The sequence below is a fragment of the Schistocerca piceifrons genome, chromosome X (genome assembly GCF_021461385.2).
Source record: "Schistocerca piceifrons isolate TAMUIC-IGC-003096 chromosome X, iqSchPice1.1, whole genome shotgun sequence".
Classification (NCBI taxonomy): Eukaryota; Metazoa; Arthropoda; class Insecta; order Orthoptera; family Acrididae; genus Schistocerca; species Schistocerca piceifrons.
The window spans coordinates 86,756,508-86,783,228 of NC_060149.1; the positions used below are offsets into that span (position 1 = coordinate 86,756,508).

General features: G+C 39.6%; 1 protein-coding gene across 1 annotated transcript in view; it reads right to left on the bottom strand.

Moving 5' to 3' along the window:
* Positions 1-17,069: 17,069 nt before the first annotated feature.
* LOC124722186 overlaps positions 17,070-26,721 on the bottom strand; it is a 260,469-nt gene continuing 250,817 nt past the window's right edge. Inside the window, exons 13-14 of the mRNA XM_047247385.1 lie at positions 24,890-25,101; positions 17,070-17,445 (exon numbers count right to left, since the gene is read on the bottom strand). Coding sequence (XP_047103341.1) covers positions 17,354-17,445; positions 24,890-25,101 — 304 coding nt within the window. The 3' untranslated portion in view covers positions 17,070-17,353. The remainder of the gene's footprint in view (positions 17,446-24,889; positions 25,102-26,721) is intronic.

A 26,721-nucleotide genomic window follows, 5' to 3' on the forward strand; every position in this document is an offset into this window, starting at 1 on the left:
TCAAAACTATTGCTGGGTTCATTTTACTTGTACTGTTGAACACTGGATTAAAAAATTATATTTTATTGTAGTTGATCAGTATATAAAAACAGAATGAGATTTTCACTCTGCAGCAGAGTGTGCGCTGATATGAAACTTCCTGGCAGATTAAAACCGTGTGCCCGACCGAGACTCGAACTCGGGTCCAGAGTTTGAGTCTCAGTCGGGCACACAGTTTTAATCTGCCAGGAAGTTTCATATAAAAACAGATTTTTTGTTTGAAAATCATTAACATCTGTTTTGCATTTACATAAATCTGCTCTTTCACTGGCGACCTGCACATTATACTGACACTTGACTAAATTCCCCATGTTTGATATGGTGACATGCCCAATAGGGAGATGATGTTTGGATGTATTAGAATGTAGAACATTTCTGTAAAGCTCACTTATGTCATAGTGTTGTGTAATATTGGCACTTGTGGCAAAAAGTACATGACCTTGAATTATATGTGAAATCTGAAGTTTGAATAAACCAGGAAAAGCATTCCAGCTGATGGCTGACTTTTTTTTCCGCTACCTGACTCTGTTAATATAGAAACTGAAATGAGGAAATTGAGAACTTTGAAGTGATAACTATGCGGTTTCAAGACATTGAAGACCTTCTAAAACAAAGATACGTGATCTGTGACTACTCATTTTCATGATTAATGTCAGAATGAGTGTAGCTGAACTCGTATAACAAGTAACAACATGTGCTCTTTCCAGTAAAGAATCTGAGTTACTGTCGTATTGGTGGCATGACCAGGATTCATTATTGCTATAAATAATTGATCTCAATGTCTGTTGCAGAAAATTTTTGAAATGTTTGTGTGAACCAGAGCCATAATGGATGACTGAATTTTTCATGTCTAATTAAGTGTTACTATGATAAGTACATTTCTACAATCCATTTACTTTTCAATGTTGTGTAGTGTTCTTTGAAAATGCAAAGAAAACTATTACTGTTATATACATTTATGTCACTATTGTTCTGATATTGGGATGATTTAAATACTGGTTGCTTGATTGGGTGGTTGATTTGGGGGAGGGGACCAAACAGCGAGATCATCGGTCCAATCGGATTAGGGAAGGATGGGGAAGAAAGTTGGCCATGCCATTTCAAAGGAACCATCCCAGCATTTGCCTTAAGCGATTTAGGGAAATCACAGGAAACCTAAATCAGGATGGCTGGATGTGGGTTTGAACCGTCATCCTTCTGAATGCGAGTCCGGTGTACTATTCACTGTGCCACCTCACTTGGTATATTTAGGAGGATGAGGCAGAACTACTTCAAGCAGCTATAGAAACGAAACAATAGAACTAGATCAAGCAGTATTAGATTAAGCAGAGCCAGAGCAAGCAACGCTAGATTGAAGTGCAAACACTGACTTACCAGGGTTTAATTGCATAGTGGAATGAATGTTCAAAGACACAGTTACAAAGTTTTCAGAAACAAATAGCAAAATTTCAGATGAACTTAATGGAAAATGTATCAAACTCTCAAATGACATTTGGCAGATAGACAACAAAGTTTCAGCAGTAGTTACCAAAAGTTCAAAATCAGATGACAGGGTTTCAAAAAAAACTTAGTCAAGCAAATTAGAGGATTTCAGAAACTAATTACAGGATTTCAAAAGAAGTCAGTAAAATAGGCAACAGAATTACAGAAACAGATGACAAGATTTCAGAAACAAATAGCAAAGATAGTGAACTGAGTTCTCAGAAAGCTGATGTTAGAAGTGAGCTCAGTGAGCAGACAGCTGCAATTAAAAGAAAAAGTAGACTGAGGGACTGAAAGAGAGATTAATGTAGATGAGAGAATAACTTCTACAGAATCAAAATTGCAATCAAAGTGACTCGCATTGGACTCTGGATGTAGAGATGCAATTTCTAGTGTTTATTCTAAGTTGAAGTGTCAGATTGAAGAGGTCAACAATCAGAATAATATCAGTGTTAGTAATTTAAATGAAAAATAGAAAATATAGAGGAATTTTTAGCTGACAGTGATGACCAATGTAAAAGTGATGTGTCAACTTTGCAAGAGAACACATTAAATGGCCGAAAGCAAATGTAATAATTGCAAGTGGGGGCTTGTTTGAAATGTTTCTTTAGTGATGGGTATAACACTAAAATGCTGGTGAAAAGTTTAGGCTGAGGATGGGAATTCTCATACTGAGGATTTTTGTGCAATGCTGCAAAGATAATTCACTTCCAGAAATCAGTAACAAAGTAAAACTTAAATTTGTAAAGAGATTTCTTGACATTTGATGATCTTGAGAAAAGGTTTTTGCAAACGTTTTGGTTTGAGATATGCAGGCCAGGATTAAGGGAGAGAGCAGTGGGGAAGCATGAAAGAATTTTGCAAGGTTCAGTTAAAACAACTAGTCCAATTGAGTAACCTTTTGATGGGTTAAAACAGATAGATACATTAAAGAAAAAGCTATGTGAATGAATACAGTGGGGCTTGGTTTACGAATTTGATGACTCCATTGAGCAGTTCTTGAAATATGCAGATAAGCTGGGCCAGGACATTTGAGGGAACAGATAGGCAAACTTTTACTATGAGAGATGAAATTGAGGAAATGGTAACCATAACACAACTAATAATTAAGTGAAAAGAAAGATTATAACTACAGGAATTATTATCCAGAATGGGGACCTGTGTAAGAAAACTAGAATTTCAATGCAGACAGAAATGATGATAGAGTATCTGACTGGAGAGGCAGACAGTGGCTGGAACACAACCAACCCAACAAACCTATAGACCTAGAGAGGGCAAGAATAACTCCTACATCTACATCTATATCTATACTCAGAAAACCACTATGTGGTGCATGGCAGAAGGTACATCCCATTGTACCAGTTATCAGATTTTCTTCTCATTCCATTCATGTATGGAATTCAGGAAGAATGAAGGTTTGAATGCCTCTGTGCATGCTGTAATTATTCTAATCTTATCCTCATTGTCCGTATGTGACCAGTACATAGGAGGTTGTAGTATATCCTAGAGTCACAATTTAAACCTGCTTCTTGAAAATTTGTTGATAGACTTTCTCAGGATGGTTTATGTCTATCGTCAAGAGTCTACCAGTTTAGATTTTTTGGTATCTCTGTGACACATTCCCATGAATCAAACAAACCTGTGACCATTTGTGCTGCCCTTCTCTGTATACATTCAGGATCCCCCATCAGTCCTATTTGATATGGGTCCCACACACTTGAGCCAAGATCTAGAACCAGTCACATGAGTTATTTGTAAGCAATCTCCTTTTTAAACCTAGTATTATACCAATAAACCAAAGTCTGCCACCTGATTTACCCATGACTGAGCCTATGTTATCATTCCATTCCATATCTCTAAAAATTGTTATACCTAGGGATTTGTACGAGTTGGCCAATTCCATCTGTGACTAATTGATATTTATAGTCATAGGATACTATGTTTCTTCATTTTGTGAACTGCACAATTTTAAGTTTTAGAATATTTCAAGCAAGTTGCTAATCTTTGGACCACTTTGAAATCTTACCAAGATCTAAGTGACTATTTATGCAGATTCTTTCAGAGAATACTTCATTACAGATAATTGAATCATGCAAAATGTCTGAGATTATTATTAATATTGCCTGCAAGTTCATCAATATACAACATGAACAACAGGGGTCCCAACACACTTCCCTGGGGCACACACAAAGTTACTTCTACATCTGATGATGACTCTCCAACCAAGATAACATGCTGTGTCCTTCCTACCAAAAAGTCCTTATTCCAGTGAGAAATCTCAGTATGATTTTACTTTTGACAATGAGCGTAGGTGTGATATTTATTTATTTATTATTTATTTTATTTTATTTATCCATCCGTTGACAATAAATATTGTATGGATGTTGTCAAGGGTAAATGTAAGCCATTTCAAAGAAATGGGACACAAACAATATACACATAAAAAAGTACAAAACAAAATAATACAATAAAGTTAATAATAATACAATGAAATTAATATAGCCCATATACATCCCTGCTTGTTATTTTAAATGCATAGTCTGTTTTTCATAAGGCTTTAGTTTTGTCCTCCCTAAATGCCAAGTCCTTATATGCACAACACTGCTTAAGTATATATTTACATCACACAACAGCTGTCCTTTAAGTATGTAAACGTAATGAATGATTAGGTACAGATAGAGTATTTTCCATTTTGCCTTTATAACCGAGTCAACTGCTATTTGGAAATCAAGAAATACTGCATCTACCTGCCTGCCTTGATCCAAAGCTTTCAGTATGTCATGAGAGAAACATTCGAGTTGGATTTCACATGATCAGTATTTTCAGAATCTCTGTTGGTTGGCAGGAGAAGTTGGTTCTGTTTGAGATACCTCAATTTGTTTTAGATCAGAATATGTTCTAAGCTTCTACAAGAAAGCAATGTCAAGGATATTGGATGGTAGCTTCATGGATCACTTCTGCTACCTTTCTTGTAGATTGGTGTGACTTGTGCTGTTTTCCAAGAACATGGCACAGTTTTTTGTTTAATGGATCTACAATAATTTCAGCTGTTTCTCAACACTACTGACATTAATAGTAATTTCACCCAACTTTTCGTGGTACAAGGTTTAAACTGGGGCAATTCACCTGTGTTTTCCTTTGTAAAGAAACATTTGAAAATGGAGTTAAGAATATCAACTTTTACTTTGCTACCCTCAATTTCAGTTCCTGTCCCCTTTGCTAGGGACTGGACACCAACTTTGGTGTCACTAGCAGCCTTTATATATGATGAGAATTTCTTTGGGTTTTGTGAAAGATCATTGGACAATATTTTGCTATGGTGATCATTGATGCCTTCATGATTGACAGACAAATGTGTTTCATTCAGCATCTCTCTATCTACAGCCCTATGCTTTGTTTTGCACCTATTATGCAGTAATACCTGTTTGTTTAGAAGTTTCTTTACAGTGATTGTATACAAATGAGGATCTCTCCCATTATGAACTGTTCTAGTGTATCTATCCAGTGCATGGTCAAATATTCTTTTAAACCTGAGCCATAATTCCTGTGCATGCTCCTTCCCTGTGTTTAAAGTTTCAAGTGACTCACTGGGATGTCACACTAATGATTTTTTTATTTAGTTTACTGAACATACATATCTTTCTGCTCATTTTAGTTGTCCTTTGCATTTTGGTAATCAGTGTTGCCACAACTGTATCATGGTCACAGATATCAGTTTCAGTGTGGAAATCCTAAAAGAGGTCAGGTCTGTTGCATTAGGTCCAATATATTTCCATCATGGGTGGGATTTTGAACTATTTGTTATAGGTAGTTTTCAGAGAAGGTATTTAGTAATGTTTCACAGGATGTCTTATCACACCTGCCACTAACAAAACTGTAATTTTCTCAGTTTATTGTTGCATGATTAACATCTCCATTAATGATGACAGTATGATTAGGTAACTTATGTACAAGTGAACTTAGGTTTGCTCTAAGGTTTTTGGTTAGATCAGGATATGCGTTTAGTGGGCAGTAGTAGGATCCAATGAAAGTGTATTCCCATTTGCCTATCCTTTTGATATACACTTAAATTTTCCCCAAAAGTGTCACTGCTCTCAATTTCAGGTTTCAGCCAGCTTTCTATACCTAGTATTATGTGGGCTTCACTGCTTTTCTTGAGTGCTTCAAACTCTGGGACTTGGTTGCAAATGCACTGGCAGTTAACCATTAGGATTTTAATACTCTCACCTACAGGAGGCATATCTTTCAGTCTTACACTGATGCTTCTTGGTTTCCTACAGCTGTCATTATCTGGATTGGATGTAGAATCACCTAATCTAAAAAAGAAACTCTTGTGTGCACTCCACACAGTCAATTGCCTGAGTAGCAGCCTCTGACGTGTAGTGCGCACCTGACCCATTTAGGGGGACCCTACAGTTCTCAACCCTATGGCATAAGTTCAGGATGTCACAGCCTAGCTTGTCACAGAACCTTTGAAGTCTCTGGTTCAGTCCATCCACTCAACTCAGAACCATAGTGCCACAATCAGTTCTGGGGACAATGCTTCAAATTGTGAGCTTTGTTGAAACTCCACAGGCAAGGCTGGTCTCCTCAACCTTCTCTGCCACTCACTGGAATGACTGAAGTATGACCTTCGAGCCCAGAAGACGGGCATCATTTATTCCAACATTGACTACAATCTGCATTTGGTTGCATGCTGTTCCATCAATGGTTGCCTGAACAGCCTCTTCAACATGTTGAATGAGGTCTCCAGGCATACACACTGATTGAACCTGGCATCCTTTCCTGTCTCTTGCTGCCGTTTCCCTAAGGGGTACCATCATTCGTCACCCCCCCCCCCCCCCTTTTCTGGTCTGAAGGCTAGAATAGGCCCGAGGTGTTCCTGCCTGTTGTAAGGGGTGACTAAAAGGAGTCACACATGTTCAACCTTTATGTGATGGTCCCGTGAATTGAGATCTTTAGCCCACTTTCTCGTCGGCTCGTTTTAGTCTGGGTCATTCTCCATCTTCAGTGCTAAGAAATATGACCGCAAATCGTTCACCTCCCTGGCCACACCATGGAAGGATTGCCAGATTAAGGGTGGCAGTGAAGCTTATTCGTCCTGGTACCTCGTATGTACGAGAGTTGATGGGGAATCTTTGAAGACCATGAAGCCTCAGTTTTTTTGTGTTGTAGGACAAGTTTGGGGAGGTGGAGGGCTTGTCCAAAATGTACTCTGGGCAGTCTTGATAAAAACAGCATCCTCTGCCCAGTCACGGCATTACTCACTTGTGACAAGTTGGAGGGTGTTTCTGTTACCATCACATCTCATAAGAGCTTAAATATGGTCAAGGGTATCACATTCCACAGGGGCCTTCTTTTGCAGCCAATTTAGAGCAGCAAGGTGCTCATTTCATCCAGAGTGTCCATCGGGGTCTGAGGGATAATCAGGTTGCCACCGGTGCCTTCATCTTGGCGTTCGAGGGTGACACATTGCCCGAGAAAGTCAAGGTGATGGTCGACCACTGTGGCACATCAAGACAGATATCCCCCCCCCCTTCCCCCCCACCACAATGCAGTGCTTTAAGTGCTGGAAGTCCGGCCATATGTCTTCCTGCTGTACTTCCATCGTCACATGTCGAGATTGTTATTAAATTCATGGCAATTCCTGATGAATGTGGCAATGTTTCCATGCTGCATTTCTGCCCTACAAAAGTGAGAAGCTAAGCTAAATCCTGCAACATGTAAAACATCTATACCAGTGGTCACATGATGCTCAGAGAGGCAGATTATGTCAACTAGGTTGGATGACTCTGATTCATCACTGCAGATTAGTAGCTGATTAATTTTACTTCCGATTTTGTTTTGTGAACATGGCGGTGGATAGAGAAGCAGTAGCAAGGGGCTCCAGGAAAAACGTATATTTCACCGATATAAACTGTATTCTATGCAGTGAAAGTCTTCTAAATGGATTAAGACTATGTTCAGCGAGTCAAAAATGGATTCATACAAAATGCGCCAAACACTTCGTCGCAGTAAACATGAAAAGTGGCAAGGGGGAAATTAGCTACTGTTGTTTTCAACCGACGTGTTTATCAAAACAAGACAACGCACAGATAGGAAACGCCAGCTATACACAAGAACAGGATGTACTTCAAAAGGTAAGCACAGTTTGTAACTGTGGAGTAATCAGTTGTTGTTTACGATCAATGTGTTTATTAAAACAAGCAAATATGCAGGAAGAAAACGTCATACAAACTCTAGATCAGGATCTACTGCAAGCTAAAGAGTGTACAAACAACCTAGAAAAATCAATCAGGGAACTAAAACAAAAACAAAAAGTGGAAAATTAGTCATTTGCTAGTCCTATAATAAGCTGGCATGTGAAACAAGGGGTAAATTGGGATCGTAAACAAAAACAAAAAGTGGAAATCGAGCAGAGTACTAGGCATAAAATAACCTGGCGTGTGAAACAGTGCAAAAATCATTACGATCTGAAAACAACGAATAAAGTTGAGCTTCCTGACACCAGTGAAGACTCGGTCAAACAGGGAACTAAAGGTAAGGATCATATGTATGAGAAAAGTGAGATTAGTAGAAATAAATATGACCTGCCAGACACTAGTGAAGATATGAACAAACAGGGGAACAAGAGAAAGGAACATACATCTAAGACAAATGGGAGAAATAAAAAGAGTGATGTATACATTTTCTCAGACAGCCACGCAAGAGGCTTAGCAGAAAAAATGGCCAATATGCAAAAAAGTAAGTGGAATCACCAAGCCAGGCACGCCATTAAGTGAAGTGCTGAAATCCTGGGGAACATCTGTAACAAAAGGTGCGAAATGTGTCATTATAGGGGGAGGAAACAACATTTATAGAAACGAAAGTATCAATGCAAGAAGAGTACTGAGGGAAACTCTAGGGAATGCTACTCATTCTGACGTATATGTGCTAAGCGTTCCTCAAAGACACAACTCAATGGTCGAGTGCTGCGTAAATAAAGAAATTACCAGAACAAATAGGATATTTAGGAAGATATGTAGCAGCTTCCCAAATGTGACTTTCATAAATGCAACAAGCTCACAAAGAGAGCATTTCACAAGGCATGGTTTACACAGAAACAACCGCGGAAAAACTATTCTGTGCAAAGAAATTTTGGAAAAATTTGACAAACTACAAGGGCAGACACAGACACCCATAATACTTCCAATGAAGGAAGAGGCAGGAAAGTCTCCACTGTGCCATATAAAAGAAAAAGAAACAACCTCATCACCACCAGAAGCACACCCACAAACCTCACCATGCCCGATAGAGGAAAAAGAAGCAACATCATCACCAACAGAAGAGGACCCACCACCCCCACCCCCAAAAGAGGAACAGATAACGCAAACAACAGGAAAAGAAGTAGGGTCATCAGAGACCTGACAGATAAGATATGGGAGGGGAGAAAGAAAAAAGAAACCTATCAGGGACCAGGACTTCCTATATAATGAAGCCGGAAACCGGCCAACCTACAAGAGGCTGTCATCGAAGGAAACTCAGGATTTTCACTGGCCCAAGACCAGCAATGCCACAACATAGCAGACAATCTGAGAAGCACACCTGTACTAGAGTGTCAAAACCAGGTGTACCCAGAGATGACAAAACCAGGAGAAAATGAAGGGAGAAAAAACATGAAGATAATGTTATGGAATGTAGAAGGATTGAAAAACGCAGCATGCATAGCTCCAACAGACTTTCTCGAAGGTTATGACATAGCAATATTCACAGAAACTTTTCTCACAGATCATTGGCAACACCCGAAATTCTATAGCATAAATATGCTGGCAAAGCAAGGAGAAAGGGCGCGACCCCAAGGGGGAATAAAAGTCCTACTGAAACCATGGATAACACCAATTATAGTGACACCAGAACTAAATCACTCCATTGTAATAGAAGTAAAACACATCACAATATTAGCAACCTACTTCCAGCCAAGTGAATCAGCCATAGACATAATTGATGAACTGGGCCAACAAATAAGATGGAGCAAGAAAGACGTCCCTTTACTTATCGCAGGGGAACTAAACTCTCGGTTGGATCTACAGAATCACAAAACAAAATTAGTAATCGAATCACTACAAGAAGGAGGCCTCATTCTGCTAAATAGACACAAACGTCCCTACGTACTTCTGCCATAATGGCAAAAGTGCTATTGATATCGCCCTCATAAGAGGATACATAAAAGGGGACATAAGCCCACTTTGGAATGCAAACCACACGCCTATAAGAAAACACATCCCGATGAACATAGCCATACAAAGTGACTGGAAGGCAAGAGAGAACCAAGAGAAGAGACCGCACTTGAGGAGACTGGATCCAAGGAAAGTGGAAGAATACCACAACCAGATAGAACAAATTGAGTCCTTAATCAACAACTCAAATATAGAGGAGGCAGCGCTTGAACTGGAGAAACTCTTAAAACAAGCAGCTACCCCCAGGAAAGTGAGAAGAACTAAACCATGGTTCAATCAAGAGTGTTATCAGAAAGGAAAAGAAGTACTCCAAGCTTTACACTGGCTAAAAACGGACACAGATAATCACTCACTACTACAAACATACACTGAGAAAAGAAGATCTTACAAAACACTAACTAGGGAGAAGAGAATGGCTCACAGGGAAGAAGAGGGAAGAAGACTAGCTGAAGAAGCCAGGAGAGACCCATTCATTGCAATCCGTCCCCAAAAGCAGGCAGTCACACTATATAAGCATGGAAGAATGGACGAGACATTTCAAAGACATTCTCAACAATGGTGGTAGAGAAGGAGCACAGGTAGCAAGTCAAGAGCTCACACTGCAAGAGATGCCAGCCTGGTCCCCACTCACTCCAAATGAGGTCCGAAACATCACTGAATCAACAAAAAGGAAGAAAGCAGCGGGACTAGACTTGCTTTACAACGAATACCTTAAAGACACAGCCCATCTGCTAGCACCAACATTGACAAAACTTTATAACAAATTCATTGAAACAGCGAAAATCCCAGGCCAGTGGAGAAAATCAATAGTAAGGGTAATGTACAAAGGGAAGGGCAACCCTAAGGACACAAACAAATACAGAGGAATAGCCTTGGAAAACAACCCTTTTAAGGTATTCACAAAACTAGTCACAGGAAGAATAAGACACACTTTGGAAGACCACCTCCCAGAATCTCAATTTGGGTTCAGGGAAAAAAGATTTACTACCACAGCAGTGGAGCTGCTTTTAAAAAACATATGGGAAACCATCGACAAGAAGCAAAAATATTATGCTGTATTCATAGACTTCACAAAGGCCTTCGACCTCCTCTATCGATCATTAGTAAAAAGGATGCTCGACAAAACCCTGGGAAGAGACAGCGTCTGGACGAGAATCATAAACTCCATAAATGAATGGAACGAGATAAAGATCTCGGACAACCTCGACCTGTCTGAACCAATAAGGCAAACAAACAGAGTACTCCAAGGAGACCCACTAAGCCCACTCCTGTTCATTCTGGCAGCAAAGGACATCATGGAAATCGCTCAAGACGAAGATGTCAAAGCATATGCCTACGCGGATGACATTGTGATAGGCTCAAAAACCTTAAAGAAACTACAGGAGACTATAGAAGACATGGAAAAATGGTTCACAAAACATAAGTTCGTAATCAACACCGACAAGACGGAAATGATGGTATTCAGACCAGGTGGGCAAATCCCAAAAACGACAAGAATTGCACTACAAGGAAAGCAAATATCTATCACAAAAGATTACAAATATCTAGGGATAACACTCCAGCTGTCTGTAATGTGCTTCACTAAACACACAACAGAGAAAGCAACACAAGCCATCAGAGCGATAAACGAAATAATTTCCATCAGAACACTAAATCTAGATACAGCTATGGCACTCTTCCAATAAAAATACATTGCTGGCATGAGAATTACCTAATAACAAATCTTTAATTTTTTTCTCAAACCAATGATTTCTTTTGATCCTGACCTCTCTTAGAATGTGACTTCTTTCTGTGCCACCTGTCCTAAAAAAGGTGCTCCTCCAACACCTGTAACCACTCATGGTAGTGCCTCCCACAATTAAATTTCCTGCTATTACCCCAACCAGTTTATCCTTCCCTTTCTTGTTGAGGTGTAAGTCATGCCTAGTATAATCCCACCTGCTGAGAGAATCAGCTGGAACTGATATGTGACCCCACACCCAACCCAAGCATCCGTTCAAACTCCAAATTAACTCTCCTGACAGAAGAGTTCAATTGAGATCAGTTGGGCATCTCAGAACAGACACGAACTCCATACTGGTATGTCTTGATACTGACACAATCCGTACCAAGTAACACTCTATGTTGTACACAGGATCTCTGTCAATACTATTTTCTGGTCCACCCACAGTACCCTCAGTGTCTTCCTTGGTAAAAAGTCTTTGAGGGGTGAACCTAAATCCTATTTCATCTGACCCAGACCAGCACTAGGTTTAAAAAACTTGCGACCTGGTATTGTGATCCTAACTCAGCCTGCAGAAGTTGGCATGCACTGCTGGCATGAGAATTACCTAATAAAAAATCTTTTTTCTCTTTGCTGACTTCCCTACATTCTTACTCAATTTTCTACTGAATGTTTGTTGTACCCTGTCTGCACGTACCTCTGCCTGAGGCTCATCACTTTCTAGTGAAGTAACAGGTCAAACTTACTTTTTACATTCACCACAAAGCTGTCTGATAAAATTTTAAGCCTGTTCCTTCTATTGCCTGGTGCCATTTCCCACCTCTCTCTGCCCTTCTCCCTTCTTATTCTGTCCAGATTGCCCCTACCCCAATCTAACTCAGCTTGAAGGGCAGCAATTTTCCCTTCCTGTTCCACTATCTTTCTATCTCTACTACGTATCCTAAAGAACCACTAATGAGTCTGATTCACTTCCCCAATTCCTATGCAACCACAATCATCCCAATGGAAAAAACTGCTGTATCCATGACATCAAACCCTGGAGCTAAAAATTCTATGGCAAGTCAGTCACTTTTCACTCATAGTAAAAATAACACTTTAGTGAGAATAAGTCAATTAAATTACCGAAAAACAAGAAAACACATTTACTAAAATTTGGCCTACTCACTACTGTATGTAAACAAAGCTACTATGTGCAAAGTTTCTAGATACAGGAAATTAACTTTATGGTGTGTTTTGTAAATAAGAATGAAAACAATGAAAGGATACATGGTACTTAACTTGCTGGAAAGAAAAAAGAACAATTACATAAGATTCTTTAAGTTAACTGCACCTAAGTCTGAACAAAAAATTGAATGTAACCTTGGTTTATGATATTTTTTGCATTTTCTGGAATAATACACAAAGAAAAGTGAAAACTTCAATGGTAAGCTTGAAAAGCATACTGATATACATATTTAATTAGTTTGTGTTTTTCTAAACTGGAACTAATTTTTTTCATGAATTTGTTGATTGCATAAATCCTATTTTTGCCTTTTTGGAAGCCAAATTTGTTTTTTGAGGTTCATTAAATTTGTGACAGAAATTTCAAATTTGAATTGCAGCAATCATTCCAAATATTTTAGGAAACACAGGAAGAAGGGAAACTTGATTGTAATTTCCCATATAATCTTTGGAGCCTTTTTTAAATAGAGGTTTCACTTCTGCATATTTTGTGAAACCTGGAAAATAGTGTTCTTCACATGACTGGTTAATTATTTTTGTCAGTGGGTGTGCTATTGTATTTGAAAATGATTTAATGAATTTGGCAGGTATTTCATCCCATGCCACAGAATTTTTGTCTTCTAAATTTAATATGTTTTTTCTACATCTTTTAGTGTTACTTTGTCAAATTTAATTACACTCTCAGTCTTGCTCAGACTTAAGCCAAATAAGTGTACATTATCTCAATAGGAGTCTATGTGAACATCAGAGTTTGTTACAGTTTTGAAGATTTCACTAACATTTTGTGGTGTCTGAGAAGGATTTACAATTATTTTGTCTTGTATACTTATTTTAGAAATTTCCTGGTTGCTTGGTTTCATTCCTCAGCTTCAGATTTGACAATAGGTCATACTGCCTTGGATTTATTTCTGTGATTTTTAATGGATTTTGTGTTTTCCTTGCCCTTTGCTTCTTTTTCAAAGCTTCTAAATAGTTTTTTTATGCAATTTAACATAGTTAATGAACTCACGACTCTTATTGGATTGCAGCTCAGCATGTAGCTGTGTCTTTCTGCTGCTAGATAGATTTATGCCAGTGGTAATCCACTTTAGTTTATTTGTTGCTTTTCTTTGGCAGACATGCAAAAAGCTACTTAAAAAGTTATCAAAAATTTTTGAACATGAACTTTCATGTTGTAATGACCAATCTATGTCATTTAGTGGACAAGGGCTGCCCAGAAAGTAATGCACCACATTTTTTTCTTCAACAATTCTTTATTGAACATAATGAGAACTACACACATGAAAGTATGGTGTTGTATCTGTAAACCCTATTTTTCCACATAATCTCCATTCCGTTCTATGGCATTCCTCCAGTGTGAAACAAGGGTGTGTATGCCCAGTCAGTACCAATCCTTGTCGTGGCTGGACAGCCAGTGCTTCCTGTGTGAATCACCTCCTCATCAGCCTCAAAATGTCTTCCACGAATGGCATCCTTTAATGGCCCAAAATAACTGGAAGTCCATGGGGGCTAGGTCAAGGCTGTAAGGTGGATGGGGTAACACTGTCCAACCCTGTTTTGCGATGTGTCCAGCAGTCCTCAGACTTGTGTGGGGCCGTGTGCATTATCATGTTGCAGCAAAACGTATGCTGGGTTACTGTGACACCGAAGTTGCCAGAAGCACGTCTTGAGATTTGTTAATGTTTTGACATATGCTTCTGAATTAATGGTACCTCCTCTTGGCATCACATCAATGAGAATCACACCTTCACAGTCCCAGAACATGATGATCATGACCTTACCAGCAGAAGCAGTTGCTTTGAATTTTTTCTTCTGCGGGGAGTGGGAATGGTGCCATTCCATTGACTGTCATTCTGTTTTGGGCTCAAAATGATGAATCCAGGACAAGGAGGCCTCCCTCTCAGCTTCAAAATGTTGCAACAAATCAAGACAAATGTTTTTTCTGTACAATTTGTGATCCACTATTAGGCGCTGTTGGACCCATCTTGCACACATGTTTGAATATCCACGAGTGCGGATAACTGCATCCACATTTCCTTTGCTCATTGACAGATGCAGCACTGACTGCTGAGTTGTAATGCATCTGTCCTCATGAATGGCAACATCAGCTTGCTGCAACATGTCAGGTGTGACATCCGTGGATGGAGCTCCACCAAACCGTCTTCTGATGACCTCATCCTCCGTGCCCATCAACTAACTGTACTTCTGTTGACAGCAGATGCTCCATAGACTTTGCACAAGTTTTTGTGAATATTCCCCACAGTTTATTTCTCTGCAGTGAGAAATTCAATGATGGCACATTACTTGTAACATACACAACCTACAGCCGCCATTTTGAAACTATGCTATCTGTTGGAAGCAACGGAAACTTGGCGTGCTCACTCAGGAGACTTCAGCTAATACATACGTAATATTTTGCATTCATAGCATTGTTTTCAGCTGAGAAAGAAAATGCGATGCATCACTTTCTGGGCAACCCTCATACAACAGAACAAGTGTATGTTTTCTTCACTGAACTGCCTTTTGATCACATATCTCTTTCCATTTTATTTTTTGTAATTCAATAATCAGAGTAGAGTGATGTGAGATAGCTACGCTTCAAGAGGATTTGTCACCATCCTTAAGTGAATAAGCCAAACTATTATGGAACTTTTGGCAGATCAAACATTGGAATACAATCATGGAGGAAAAATAAGTGTGGAATGTTGGTATTTTTACTCTAAGCAACAGCAGCGTTGACATTAAAAAGCTGTAAAACTAAAAAGATATGAAGACTTGAAAATTGTAATATGTGTTATATATATCTTCTTTTATGATTGTAATAAAATATCCTATTTAGAAAGCTTTTATTGCAGCCACAAAAGATGGTATATAACCTAAATTTTCTGTACAGCTATGATGCAGACAAAAGGAGACCTGAACACAAAAAAGACTATTTGAAAAATCAATAGCTCTGTCATATATTAACATAAATGGTCTTTGTGGTTCCTAGCACACTGGGAACAGTGGTAAAACATCTCACAGGGAAGTTGAAAATAATTTGCATTGATAAAATATCCAACTTCCCAACTAGAAAAAGAAGCCACGTCTGTACACATTATCAGCTGACAAAACATGCAGTCTAGGCATTTGGAAAGTTTATGATTGTGATAAAATATGAAATCTAGCATATTAATCTCATTTGCAATATTTGTTGTTGTCTTTTGTATCAATAAACAGTAGTAGTAGTAGTAGTAGTAGTAGTAGTAGTTATTATTATGTGTAACTCATTTGCTGTGTCACTACAATGATGACTGTAAAAGTAATCTATGAAATTGAATTTTTAGGTGCAAGAGAGGGTCTGTAGGCTCTAAATGCTGAAATGTCACATAAATTGAGTCTATCAAGACAAACTTTTCCTGTTGTACAGAGAAGTCTTGCAATAAATTGCTAGTATTATTCTATCAGGAAACAGTTCAGGAATATACTGGATGACAGATATCACTTTTTGCTTTTTAACTTCCATTATGTAGGGGCCACAATTAATAGTTCCCATGGTTCAGAGCAGTGTTCATAACACCCAATGGTGCCGCATACTGTACAATATCGTGCTGTTCCACAACCTCTGTAGGTGTGTCACTGTGGTACGATAATATCCCATATGATGTGCAAACACTGAAGAGTAAAACGCAGGGTCGAAGACTTCTATGCAGATAAGGTCTCTGTCATACCATCACATTGCATGTTTCACCTTCAGATTTACTACCAACACATTTCTCCTTATCCTAAATCCTCCAGGTGTGTGTATCACATTGGTACCCTCGCACCTCATAACAAATGAAATCTAACAATGTAGCAACCCGATCTCTTCAAGGCTGACTACCTGTTTCTGTTCAAAAAACATAACTTGGTCATAAAGTGTTCTTTAATATTTATGAAATATGCCATATTTACAACTTGAGGATAATTATACACAACATACAATGCTCACTCATCTAAAGTACTTTATTTATATGCCTAATGCAGGTATTCGGAAGGGACTGCTCAACTCACACATGTGTGATAACTATGCATTTGTAATTGACTACAATGCAGTCCTGTTATGAATATGCCATGTTTAATATTATTTGTGTACTTGTTTCCTGGTGGTGTGATTTTAACAAGTAATGGCATTTTCCATACTAGACTTGAGTGTGCATACTTTCAGAATAGTAGACAAAAGAAAAAATCTGGGAAGGTAAAGGAATATGTAAAGGGAAAGGGAAGATGATAATAAACACTGGATCAGAAAAACAAACCAGAGGGAAGGAAACAAAGTAAATCAGAATTACTTGACTGAATAACTTGACTGAATAAATAAATGTTCCATATATTAACTTCTTTTAATGTTTTATTTTCTTAAGCAGGTAACAATTGACAAAATTTGATATAGAACAATAAATATGGATTGCAAAGAAGTGCCAGTAATGTATTTCTAATCTGTTCATTGTAGGTTTTATGATCAGATCTGAATACAAAGTACTGATAACATTCAATTAAAATTTGGATTATTTTCATCACAGTGAAAACAGTGTTTACACAATGTCTTACTAAAACAATTTTTTGGAAGCTTTTCATAAACTGCAAACTTTGATAACACAGTCATCTAGAAGTGATTGATTTGTCAGCCCAGATACATTTTGCAATAACAAATCTAATAGACAAAGTACTTTAATCTTAGAATTTCCAGTTGCTCTTCAGTTGCAGACAGAGGCTTGTTGGTACTGGACTGGATGGCTGCATCATCTGCGGGAATATGAAGCAATCTCAAAACTTTATGATATAGAGGAGTAAACATAATATAGCTCATAAAATAAAATAAAATTTTCAGAATGCTAGAAAAAGAAAAAAATCAAATAACAGGAACAGAATTCTGTACTGAACTTAAGTACAGGTGGTTCATTTAATTTTTTTAATAAATTATTTCGCTTGGTTGTATAGTTTACATAATGTAACTGAGCAAGGTGGTGCACTGATTGCAAAACTGGACTTGCATTTGGAAGGATGACCATTCAAATCTGCATCCAGCAATTCAATTTAGCTTTTCTGAGGTTCCCCTAAATCAGTTAAGACAAATTTCAGGATGATTTCTTTCAAAATGATTAGCCAATTTCCTTCTCTATCCTTCCCCAATACGAACTTAAGATACAATATCATAAAACCTATCTGAACACCCCCCCCCCCCTCCCCCCCATGTAATGTGGAACTGAACTCTGCAGATGCCATGCCCATCTAGCTATTGCCCAATATCTTGGACACCTATTTTATCTAAAGTTTTGGAATCCATCATCAACTCCCAGTTGTGTGATTATCTGGCACGTAATAATATTATTACTGCTGTACAATTTGGCTTTAGCAAGAGCAAATTCACAGTCCATGCCATTGACTCCCTGATTAAAAAAGTGCTTAATGCTTATGAAGGGAAAAATTTTGCTCAGGCTACCTTTTGTGATCTTAGCAAGGCCCTCGATTGTGTGGAGCATATTTCACTCCTCAACAAACTAGTTTATTATGTAATCACAAACAGTGAAGTGGACAACATTTTCGAATATTTCCTCAGCAACCTTAAACAAAATGTTTGTATTGGTAAACAGAGATCACAGCTAGCTGAAGTTAAGTGTGGTGTGCCACAAGGCTCAGTATTAGGACCTCTGCTATTTATCCTAATGACAAACGATCTAACATCTTACATAAACTCTCACTCCATTCTCTATGCAGATGATACCACTTTTTTCAGTGTCAGCTCAGACATGGATATGTTCCAAACTGTGGCAAATGACACAGTATCACAAGCATCAGTCTGGTTTCGAGTTAATGGGTTCCTGCTTAATGAGAGTAAAACTCAAAAGATTGTATTTAGTTTAAGAGATCTGACAGTAGCAGACTTCAAATGGTTCAAATGGCTCTGAGCACTATGGGACTTAACATCTGTGGTCATCAGTCCCCTAGAACTTAGAACTACTTAAACCTAACTAACCTAAGGACAACACACACATCCATGCCCGAGGCAGGATTCGAACCTGCGACCGTAGCAGTCGCGCGGTTCCGGACTGCGCGCCTAGAACCGCTAGACCACCGCGGCCGGCTAGCAGACTTCATGGATAGTGTTAAGTTCTTAGGTATTGTTATACACTCCTGGAAATTGAAATAAGAGCACCGTGAATTCGTCGTCCCAGGAAGGGGAAACTTTATTGACACATTCCTGGGGTCAGATACATCACATGATCACACTGACAGAACCACAGGCACATAGACACAGGCAACAGAGCATGCACAATGTCGGCACTAGTACAGTGTATATCCACCTTTCGCAGCAATGCAGGCTGCTATTCTCCCATGGAGACGATCGTAGAGATGCTGGATGTAGTCCTGTGGAACGGCTTGCCATGCCATTTCCACCTGGCACCTCAGTTCGACCAGCGTTCGTGCTGGACGTGCACACCGCGTGAGACGACGCTTCATCCAGTCCCAAACATGCTCAATGGGGGACAGATCCGGAGATCTTGCTGGCCAGGGTAGTTGACTTACACCTTCTAGAGCACGTTGGGTGGCACGGGATACATGCGGACATGCATTGTCCTGTTGGAACAGCAAGTTCCCTTGCCGGTCTAGGAATGGTAGAACGATGGGTTCGATGACGGTTTGGATGTACCGTGCACTATTCAGTGTCCTCTCGACGATCACCAGTGGTGTACGGCCAGTGTAGGAGATCGCTCCCCACACCATGATGCCGGGTGTTGGCCCTGTGTGCCTCGGTCGTATGCAGTCCTGATCGTGGCGCTCACCTGCACGGCGCCAAACACGCATACGACCATCATTGGCACCAAGGCAGAAGCGACTCTCATCGCTGAAGACGACACGTCTCCATTCGTCCCTTCATTCACGCCTGTCGCGACACCACTGGAGGCGGGCTGCACGATGTTGGGGCATGAGCGGAAGACGGCCTAACGGTGTGCGGGATCGTAGCCCAGCTACATGGAGACGGTTGCGAATGGTCCTCGCCGATACCCCAGGAGCAACAGTGTCCCTAATTTGCTGGGAAGTGGCGGTGCGGTCCCCTACGGCACTGCGTAGGATCCTACGGTCTTGGCGTGCATCCGTGCGTCGCTGTGGTCCGGTCCCAGGTCGACGGGCACGTGCACCTTCCGCCGACCACTGGCGACAACATCGATGTACTGTGGAGACCTCTCGCCCCACGTGTTGAGCAATTCGGCGGTACGTCCACCCGGCCTCCCGCATGCCCACTATACGCCCTCGCTCAAAGTCCGTCAACTGCACATACGGTTCACGTCCACGCTGTCGCGGCATGCTACCAGTGTTAAAGACTGTGATGGAGGTCCGTATGCCACGGCAAACTGGCTGACACTGACGGCGGCGGTGCACAAATGCTGCGCAGCTAGCGCCATTCGACGGCCAACACCGCGGTTCCTGGTGTGTCCGCTGTGCCGTGCGTGTGATCATTGCTTGTACAGCCCTCTCGCAGTGTCCAGAGCAAGTATGGTGGCTCTGACACACCGGTGTCAATGTGTTCTTTTTTCCATTTCCAGGAGTGTAGATAGCAAATTGACTTGGGAGCCACATATTAAATACATTAGTGCAAGGCTGTTTAGAGTGATGTATTTTTTAAGGAATTTAAAAAACCATGTACCTGCGGCCTATGTAAGATCGGCCTACTTTGCTTTTTTTCAAAGCATTATATCTTATGGGCTTTTACTATGGGCAATAGCTAACACCTTCAGGACATTTTGGTACTTCAGAAGAAAGTAATTTGAATTATAACAAACAGTGATAAACTGGCCCACTGCAAACCACTGTTTATCAACTTAAAAATAATAACTGTAATAAACATGTATATTTACACTGCCCTACTACATATAAAGAGCAACTTATCAGAATACCAGTGTAGAAGAGATGTCCACTCTCATGGAACCAGAAATAGTAGCCATCTTGACATACCTTACTACAGATTATCCAAGTCACTGAATAGCTACGAAGTGGTGGGTACGAAGATGTTTAATAAACTGCCACTAGAATGGGTAGAAGCTCCATTTGATTTATTTAAAGACAAATTATTCGGTTGGTTAGCTGCAAATCCTTGCTACTCACTTCAGAAATTATATGACTGTAAAATATCATAGTGGTACCGGTTTGGAGAGTTCAGCATAATTTCTTTAACTGAGTAATTTATGACGCAATGCTTTTCATATTATTTGATTTTAAATATTGTATTATATGGAAAACCAATAGTGACATATTGGTCTTCAACCCATGTATAACTTGTATTTATGTAACTTGACTTTGTCAATTTCTGTAACAGCTAAACGACAATAAAATATCATTCAATTCAATTCCATGAAAGAGGAATCCACCAGTACCAAAGCAGGTGGGAATTATTCTGTTGTCAATAGAGAAGCAGTAACAGAAGAGCAGGTTGGTCAGGACAGCTCAGTGACTTTGAATGTGGACTAGTCATTCAATGTCACCTGAGTAACAGATCCATTAGGAACGTCTCAACCCTCTGAAAGCTGTCCAAATTGACTGTTATTGTAAAGTGGAAATGGGAAGGAACTGTAGTATATGCAAGCAGCATATTAAGGGCAGGGCCCCTGCATATTTAGACACAACATGTGCAGATACGTTCAGAAAGGAGAAATTCTAATCTCTGCTGCATTCGGGCAAGAAATTCCAATCCATGATGCATTCAGACAATGAAAGGATTCATTTGTGAAAAATGAAATTTTGTACCTATGCTGGGATTCAAACCTGGGACTCCTCCTTACTAGGCAGATGCATTAAGCATCTACATCATTTTGGCACAATGGTTAGACACAACTGCACAGATTATCGAAGCTTGCCTCCCCAGTCAATCCAGATTCTCATTTGCCACATTCTACCAAAATGGTATCCCCTAGCCCATTTTCCTCTGTTTGCTCATCGCATCATGTGAAGACTCACATGAGGTCAGGTGAAGAATGCTCTGTGCTGAATAATCATATTAGCCTTCGTGGTGCATATTTATCTATATGAGTGGCGTCTGTTCTTTTGGACATGTCCAAAAGAACAGACACCATTCATATAGATACATATGTGCCATGAAGGCTAATATGATCATTGAGTGCTGAGCACTTTTCGCCCGATCTCATGTGGGTCTTCATGTGATATGTGAAGCAAACAGAGGAAAAAGGGCTAGGGGATACTATTTTGGTAGAATGTGGCAAATGAGTATTTGGATTGAGGGAGGAGGTGAGCTTGGGTAATCTATGCATTTATGTCTAAGCACTGTGCCAAGGTGGTATAAATGGTTAACCATCTGCCTAGTAAGCCGGAGACACAGGTCTGAATCCCAGCCTCGGTAAAAATTTTCATTTGTCACCAACGAATTCTTCCATTGCCTGAATGTGGCAGAGACCAGAATTTCTCATTTCTGAAAATATTCTATTTCCAGCCATGGGGTCAAACACAGAAATAGTGTCTGTTCTTTCAGACATGTTCAAAAGAACATACACCACTCATATAGATATGTAAGCATGGATATGCTTTGTGGGCCGGGTGTGGCCCCCTACAAATTGTTTGTCAAGCCTCCTGCAGCTGTCACAGCATTTGGGTGCACAAGTCACACTGATATGTAGCATACAAGTCACAGTAAATAGCATTTCAGTTGTTGGTACCTACTTGTTTGTGTGCAGTCACATGTCCATGTGGCACTGTGCATGTATTCCTTTGTGACAGGTACTTTGGTTGCCACTCAGCCCCTTGATGGCCCTTTCAGCTTTGGGCCCCAGACTAGCTGCCAGCTGCCTATGAGCCTACACTTAGGACAACAATGCCTGTCCACTGAATCGCCCAGAGGACATGGTTGTATGCAAACATAACTTTGTACAAATACACACAATCGCTGGGCATGTAAATGATTAGAGTTGCAATGGTCTCTGACAAGTAGAACAGAGTGCTTTATCATTGTTCATGCTTAGTGTTATTACCAAGCCTATTATGATATATAAGAGGCACAAACAGCATCAGATGTTGAGTGATTATTGTGATGGACACAGAGATATTATGTACTCATATGAGGCAGCATTATCAGCACCTGTCAGGGTTTGAATGGGGCTTCATTGTGGGTCTCCTTTCGGCCAGCTGGTCAAACTATTCAATACCCAGATTTGTAGGGCATTCAGATATGACATTGGCCCAAGTTGGACTGTATGCAAACATGAAGGCAAGCTTACTTGTCATTGGTTCCAGTCGACAACCTCTGACCACCACAAGGGAGCATCAATGTATTGTGCACAAAACACATCATAACCCATTCACATCTGTGCCTGCCGTCCAAGAACAAGTAATGAGGTCCCTGTAACATTCTTTATCATCATGCACCATTGTTCACAGACTAGCAGCAGCCACGGGCTGCCATTAACACTGAAACACAAATGGCTGTTTGTAGTGTTGTCATGATCGGGAAGCATGGACTGCTAATGAATGGCATCACACTCTGTCTCACTGCCAGTATCCACAATATCAAGAACCAGTTACAACAGTATTGGGCCAGACAGCCTCAGGAGAGGCCTTTATGACACCCTTCCCATATGACTCACTGCATGCATCCAGGTCAAAGGGGTTGCAACAACATACTGATAGGTGAGCTCATACCATGTAGTTTTTTTTTTATAAATTTGACTAAATTTTGTAATCACTGAAATAACATCACATACCCTCTCAACCAGTGAAATTTCATTTCATTTCCTCCTCAGCTTATGGGTGCTTCACTCCTGCCTGGAGTTTCCATTGTTTGAATAGGTTAATTATTTATGAGGGTATCTATTCTGCAGCAACATCTGTGTTCTGGGAGACTCTGTGAGTAGTGGTGGTCAGCATTTGACTGTTATGGTCAGAAAGGCCGCATATCACTTGTATGGCAAGTATGCAATTAATTTTATTTTTATATACAAAAATGTTTTTGATTGGTCTGCTACAAGTGGCAGATAAATACAGTACACTGAAGGAGCACAAGTTATGTTTAGTGTCTGATATGTAGTGAGAATTATTTAAGAAATCTACATTAAAGTCACCTAAAAGTACTCTATCCCTTTCCTTTCTTGTTAGACAGCACAGCAAAACATATAGTTGTCTGATGAAGCAGCTGAGATTACCAGAAGAGCTCTGTGTTCTGTATATGGCTATAATAAAAAAGTGTGCAAAGCCATATACCTGTAAATGGTGCTCCAGGCAGCCCCTCTTATCATTGAGTTTTGAATGGATATTTATTTTTAATACATCTTCTTCTCTTCCTCCACCCATGTTATTTCCACAGTAATAAGGTGCAAGTATATTGCTACCAGAAGGAAGAATGTCAATGCTAGCATACATGCTCTGAGGAGCATAACACTTTAGCTTCTTTTACCACTTGTGGAACCTCTAAGTCTAACTGAACTGAAATATGATTAGTATTACTTGTTGTCATTTGGTGTGGTAAGAGACTATCCCTACTACTTCCACCCCAGGGACATTATAGACCTGAAAGTTAATGTATTCCAGTTATTCAAGTAACTTCAGTGTTCTTGACTGTAAATTGCTACTGAATTGCTCTTTCTCTATTGTAGCACTTAATGGAGCACCTAATGCTTTTTCATCTGCCTTGTTAATGTGCAAGCCACACTTTCTAAACAATTCTCTATGGTTAGAAATATGGTCCCAGAATCTGTGCTTCTGATTTTCAAAAAGGGGGAATGGATTTTTGATGTGTTTTTACTTTTGCTATCAAATTGTATTTAACTCTCCTTTCTATTGTCTTTTCTCTTAATTTACTCTCTTTCCTCTCTTCCTAATGTCTATTCATTTTCTTTTCTCTTTGCTCTCAGCATGGGTGACCTTCTCTGTAATGTTCTCACTATGGAAGACCTTCTGCAGTTTGTGCACTTAGATATTTCTACTACGTGTGAACTTCCCCACAAAACTCTGCAATCCTGAAAAAAGTCACCATGGCATAAAGCCTTTTGCAGGCTATGGCAGTACAGTCCCTACAAACTGGTCTCTGCAAAGAAATTAATGATTTTCAAAGACTGATGCATACACTGTTTTAATAGAATTTATTTACTAATTGCCACTTTAGGTAAAAGGCAACATGTTATCTTATTTCAGTAATGATCTAGGAAACATAGAAGTTGTTTTTATTTAATTCTCTGTGTGTACCTACCAGATGATGAATTTTTGCTGATGCTGTCCTCCATCTCTCTATGTAGGATGTAGTTCAGAGCATTATCTGGCACCCACGGGCTATTTGAGCTATGAGGAACAGCTGGTACGGGTAAAGTTGAGTGTCGAGCGCATAATGACTGCAGTGAAGAAGAGCGTTGTGAAGAACTTATATCCAACATGCAGCTCTTTGAGTTCACATCTTTTACCTTCCTGTAAAGGTTTTTTTGTAAGAAGCTTAAGTACAGACAACAGTTTAATTCTAAAAAATATATATAAATACAGAAATTGAAGAAAACATTGTTTTTAGATCACAGAAACATAGTTACTCACTCTTCCTTGTGGTCTGTGCACTCAATATTAATGGCTTCTGCTCAGTTTATAATGACCCTGACATCAAAAAGGTGTTATAATCTGACATACTCACCATGCCACTTCCTATTTTTTTCTTTTTCACTTTCAGCTGTGGTTGGGGTTGGGTTGTTTGGGGAAGGAGACCAGATAGCGAGGTCATCGGTCTCATCGGATTAGAGAAGGACGCGGAAGGAAGTCGGCCGTGCCCTTTCAAAGGAATCATCCCAGCATTTGCCTGGAGTGATTTAGGGAAATCACGGAAAACCTAAATCAGGATGGCCAGACGCGCGATTGAACCGTCGTCCTCCCGAATCAGCTGTGGTGGTTTCCTTATTTTGTCTCTACACACATTCCTTTTTCATATATTTTCTATACCTGTGTTACAAAACCGTGTAATTTGATACTCCTCTTCCATTTCTCACTTTTATTTACAATAAATAATGTAATTTCTTAGTTTCAGTAATTTTCACTAGATTAATAACAATATTTGTAAAGTATTAACTGCTATTTTGTTTGCAGGGATATTGCTGTAATATAGTTAGCAGAAGTTGGTCCCAAACAGTTGCTGCAGGGATGGCACAGCTGCTTACATATATACCTCAGCCAATCACTCAATGCAATTTTGATATGTCTCTCTGGCAATGCCTCAGTTTTTCTCAGCTCTACAGATGACTATTGTTTCTGCCTGCAGTCATTTTCACTTTAAAGTTGAAAGCTGGCAACAGTGCTGAGAGCTGTCTGGGATCTTCTTTTGCTGACTCGATTATAGGTCAAAGCAAAAATTTTTCTTACTGCCTAATTGAAATGAGTGTGATGTAAGGCATGTCAGAGCAAATAAAAGTTTCAAATATTACCTGTGCTAGACATTGTCTGACCTTCATGTGATGTCATAGTTTTAAAACTGATATCGTTTATGGGGTGAGTTAATAGATTTACAATTGCTGCCAATCATTATTTGAATAGTGAAGGGTTAAATCTTGTACATTCCATTATACACTGAGGTGACACAAGTCATAGGATACCTCCTAATATTGTGTTGGGCCTCTTTTTGCCTGGTGTAGAGCAGCAGCTTGATGTGGCATGGATTCAACAAGACATTGGAGGCTCCCTGTGGAAATACTGAGCCATGTTGCCTCTATAGCTGTCCATAATTGTGAAAGTGTTGCTGGTGTAGGAGTTTGTGCAGAAAGTGATCTCTCAGTTACATCCCATAAATGTTTAATTGGATTCATGTCAGGCAACCTCAGAGGCCAAATCATTTACTCAAATTGCCTAGAAAATTTCTAGATCAGTATGAAATCTGCCAATGCATATTCATTGCAATTAAGAGAAAATCATCCTTGTGTGAACAATATTGATATATTTTTTGACATGAAACAAGCAAGATCCACATTTTTTACAAAATAATTAACAACATTTTAACATTAAAAATGCAAAAATGCTGTCTGTATCAGCAACAGATATATATCTATATATGAC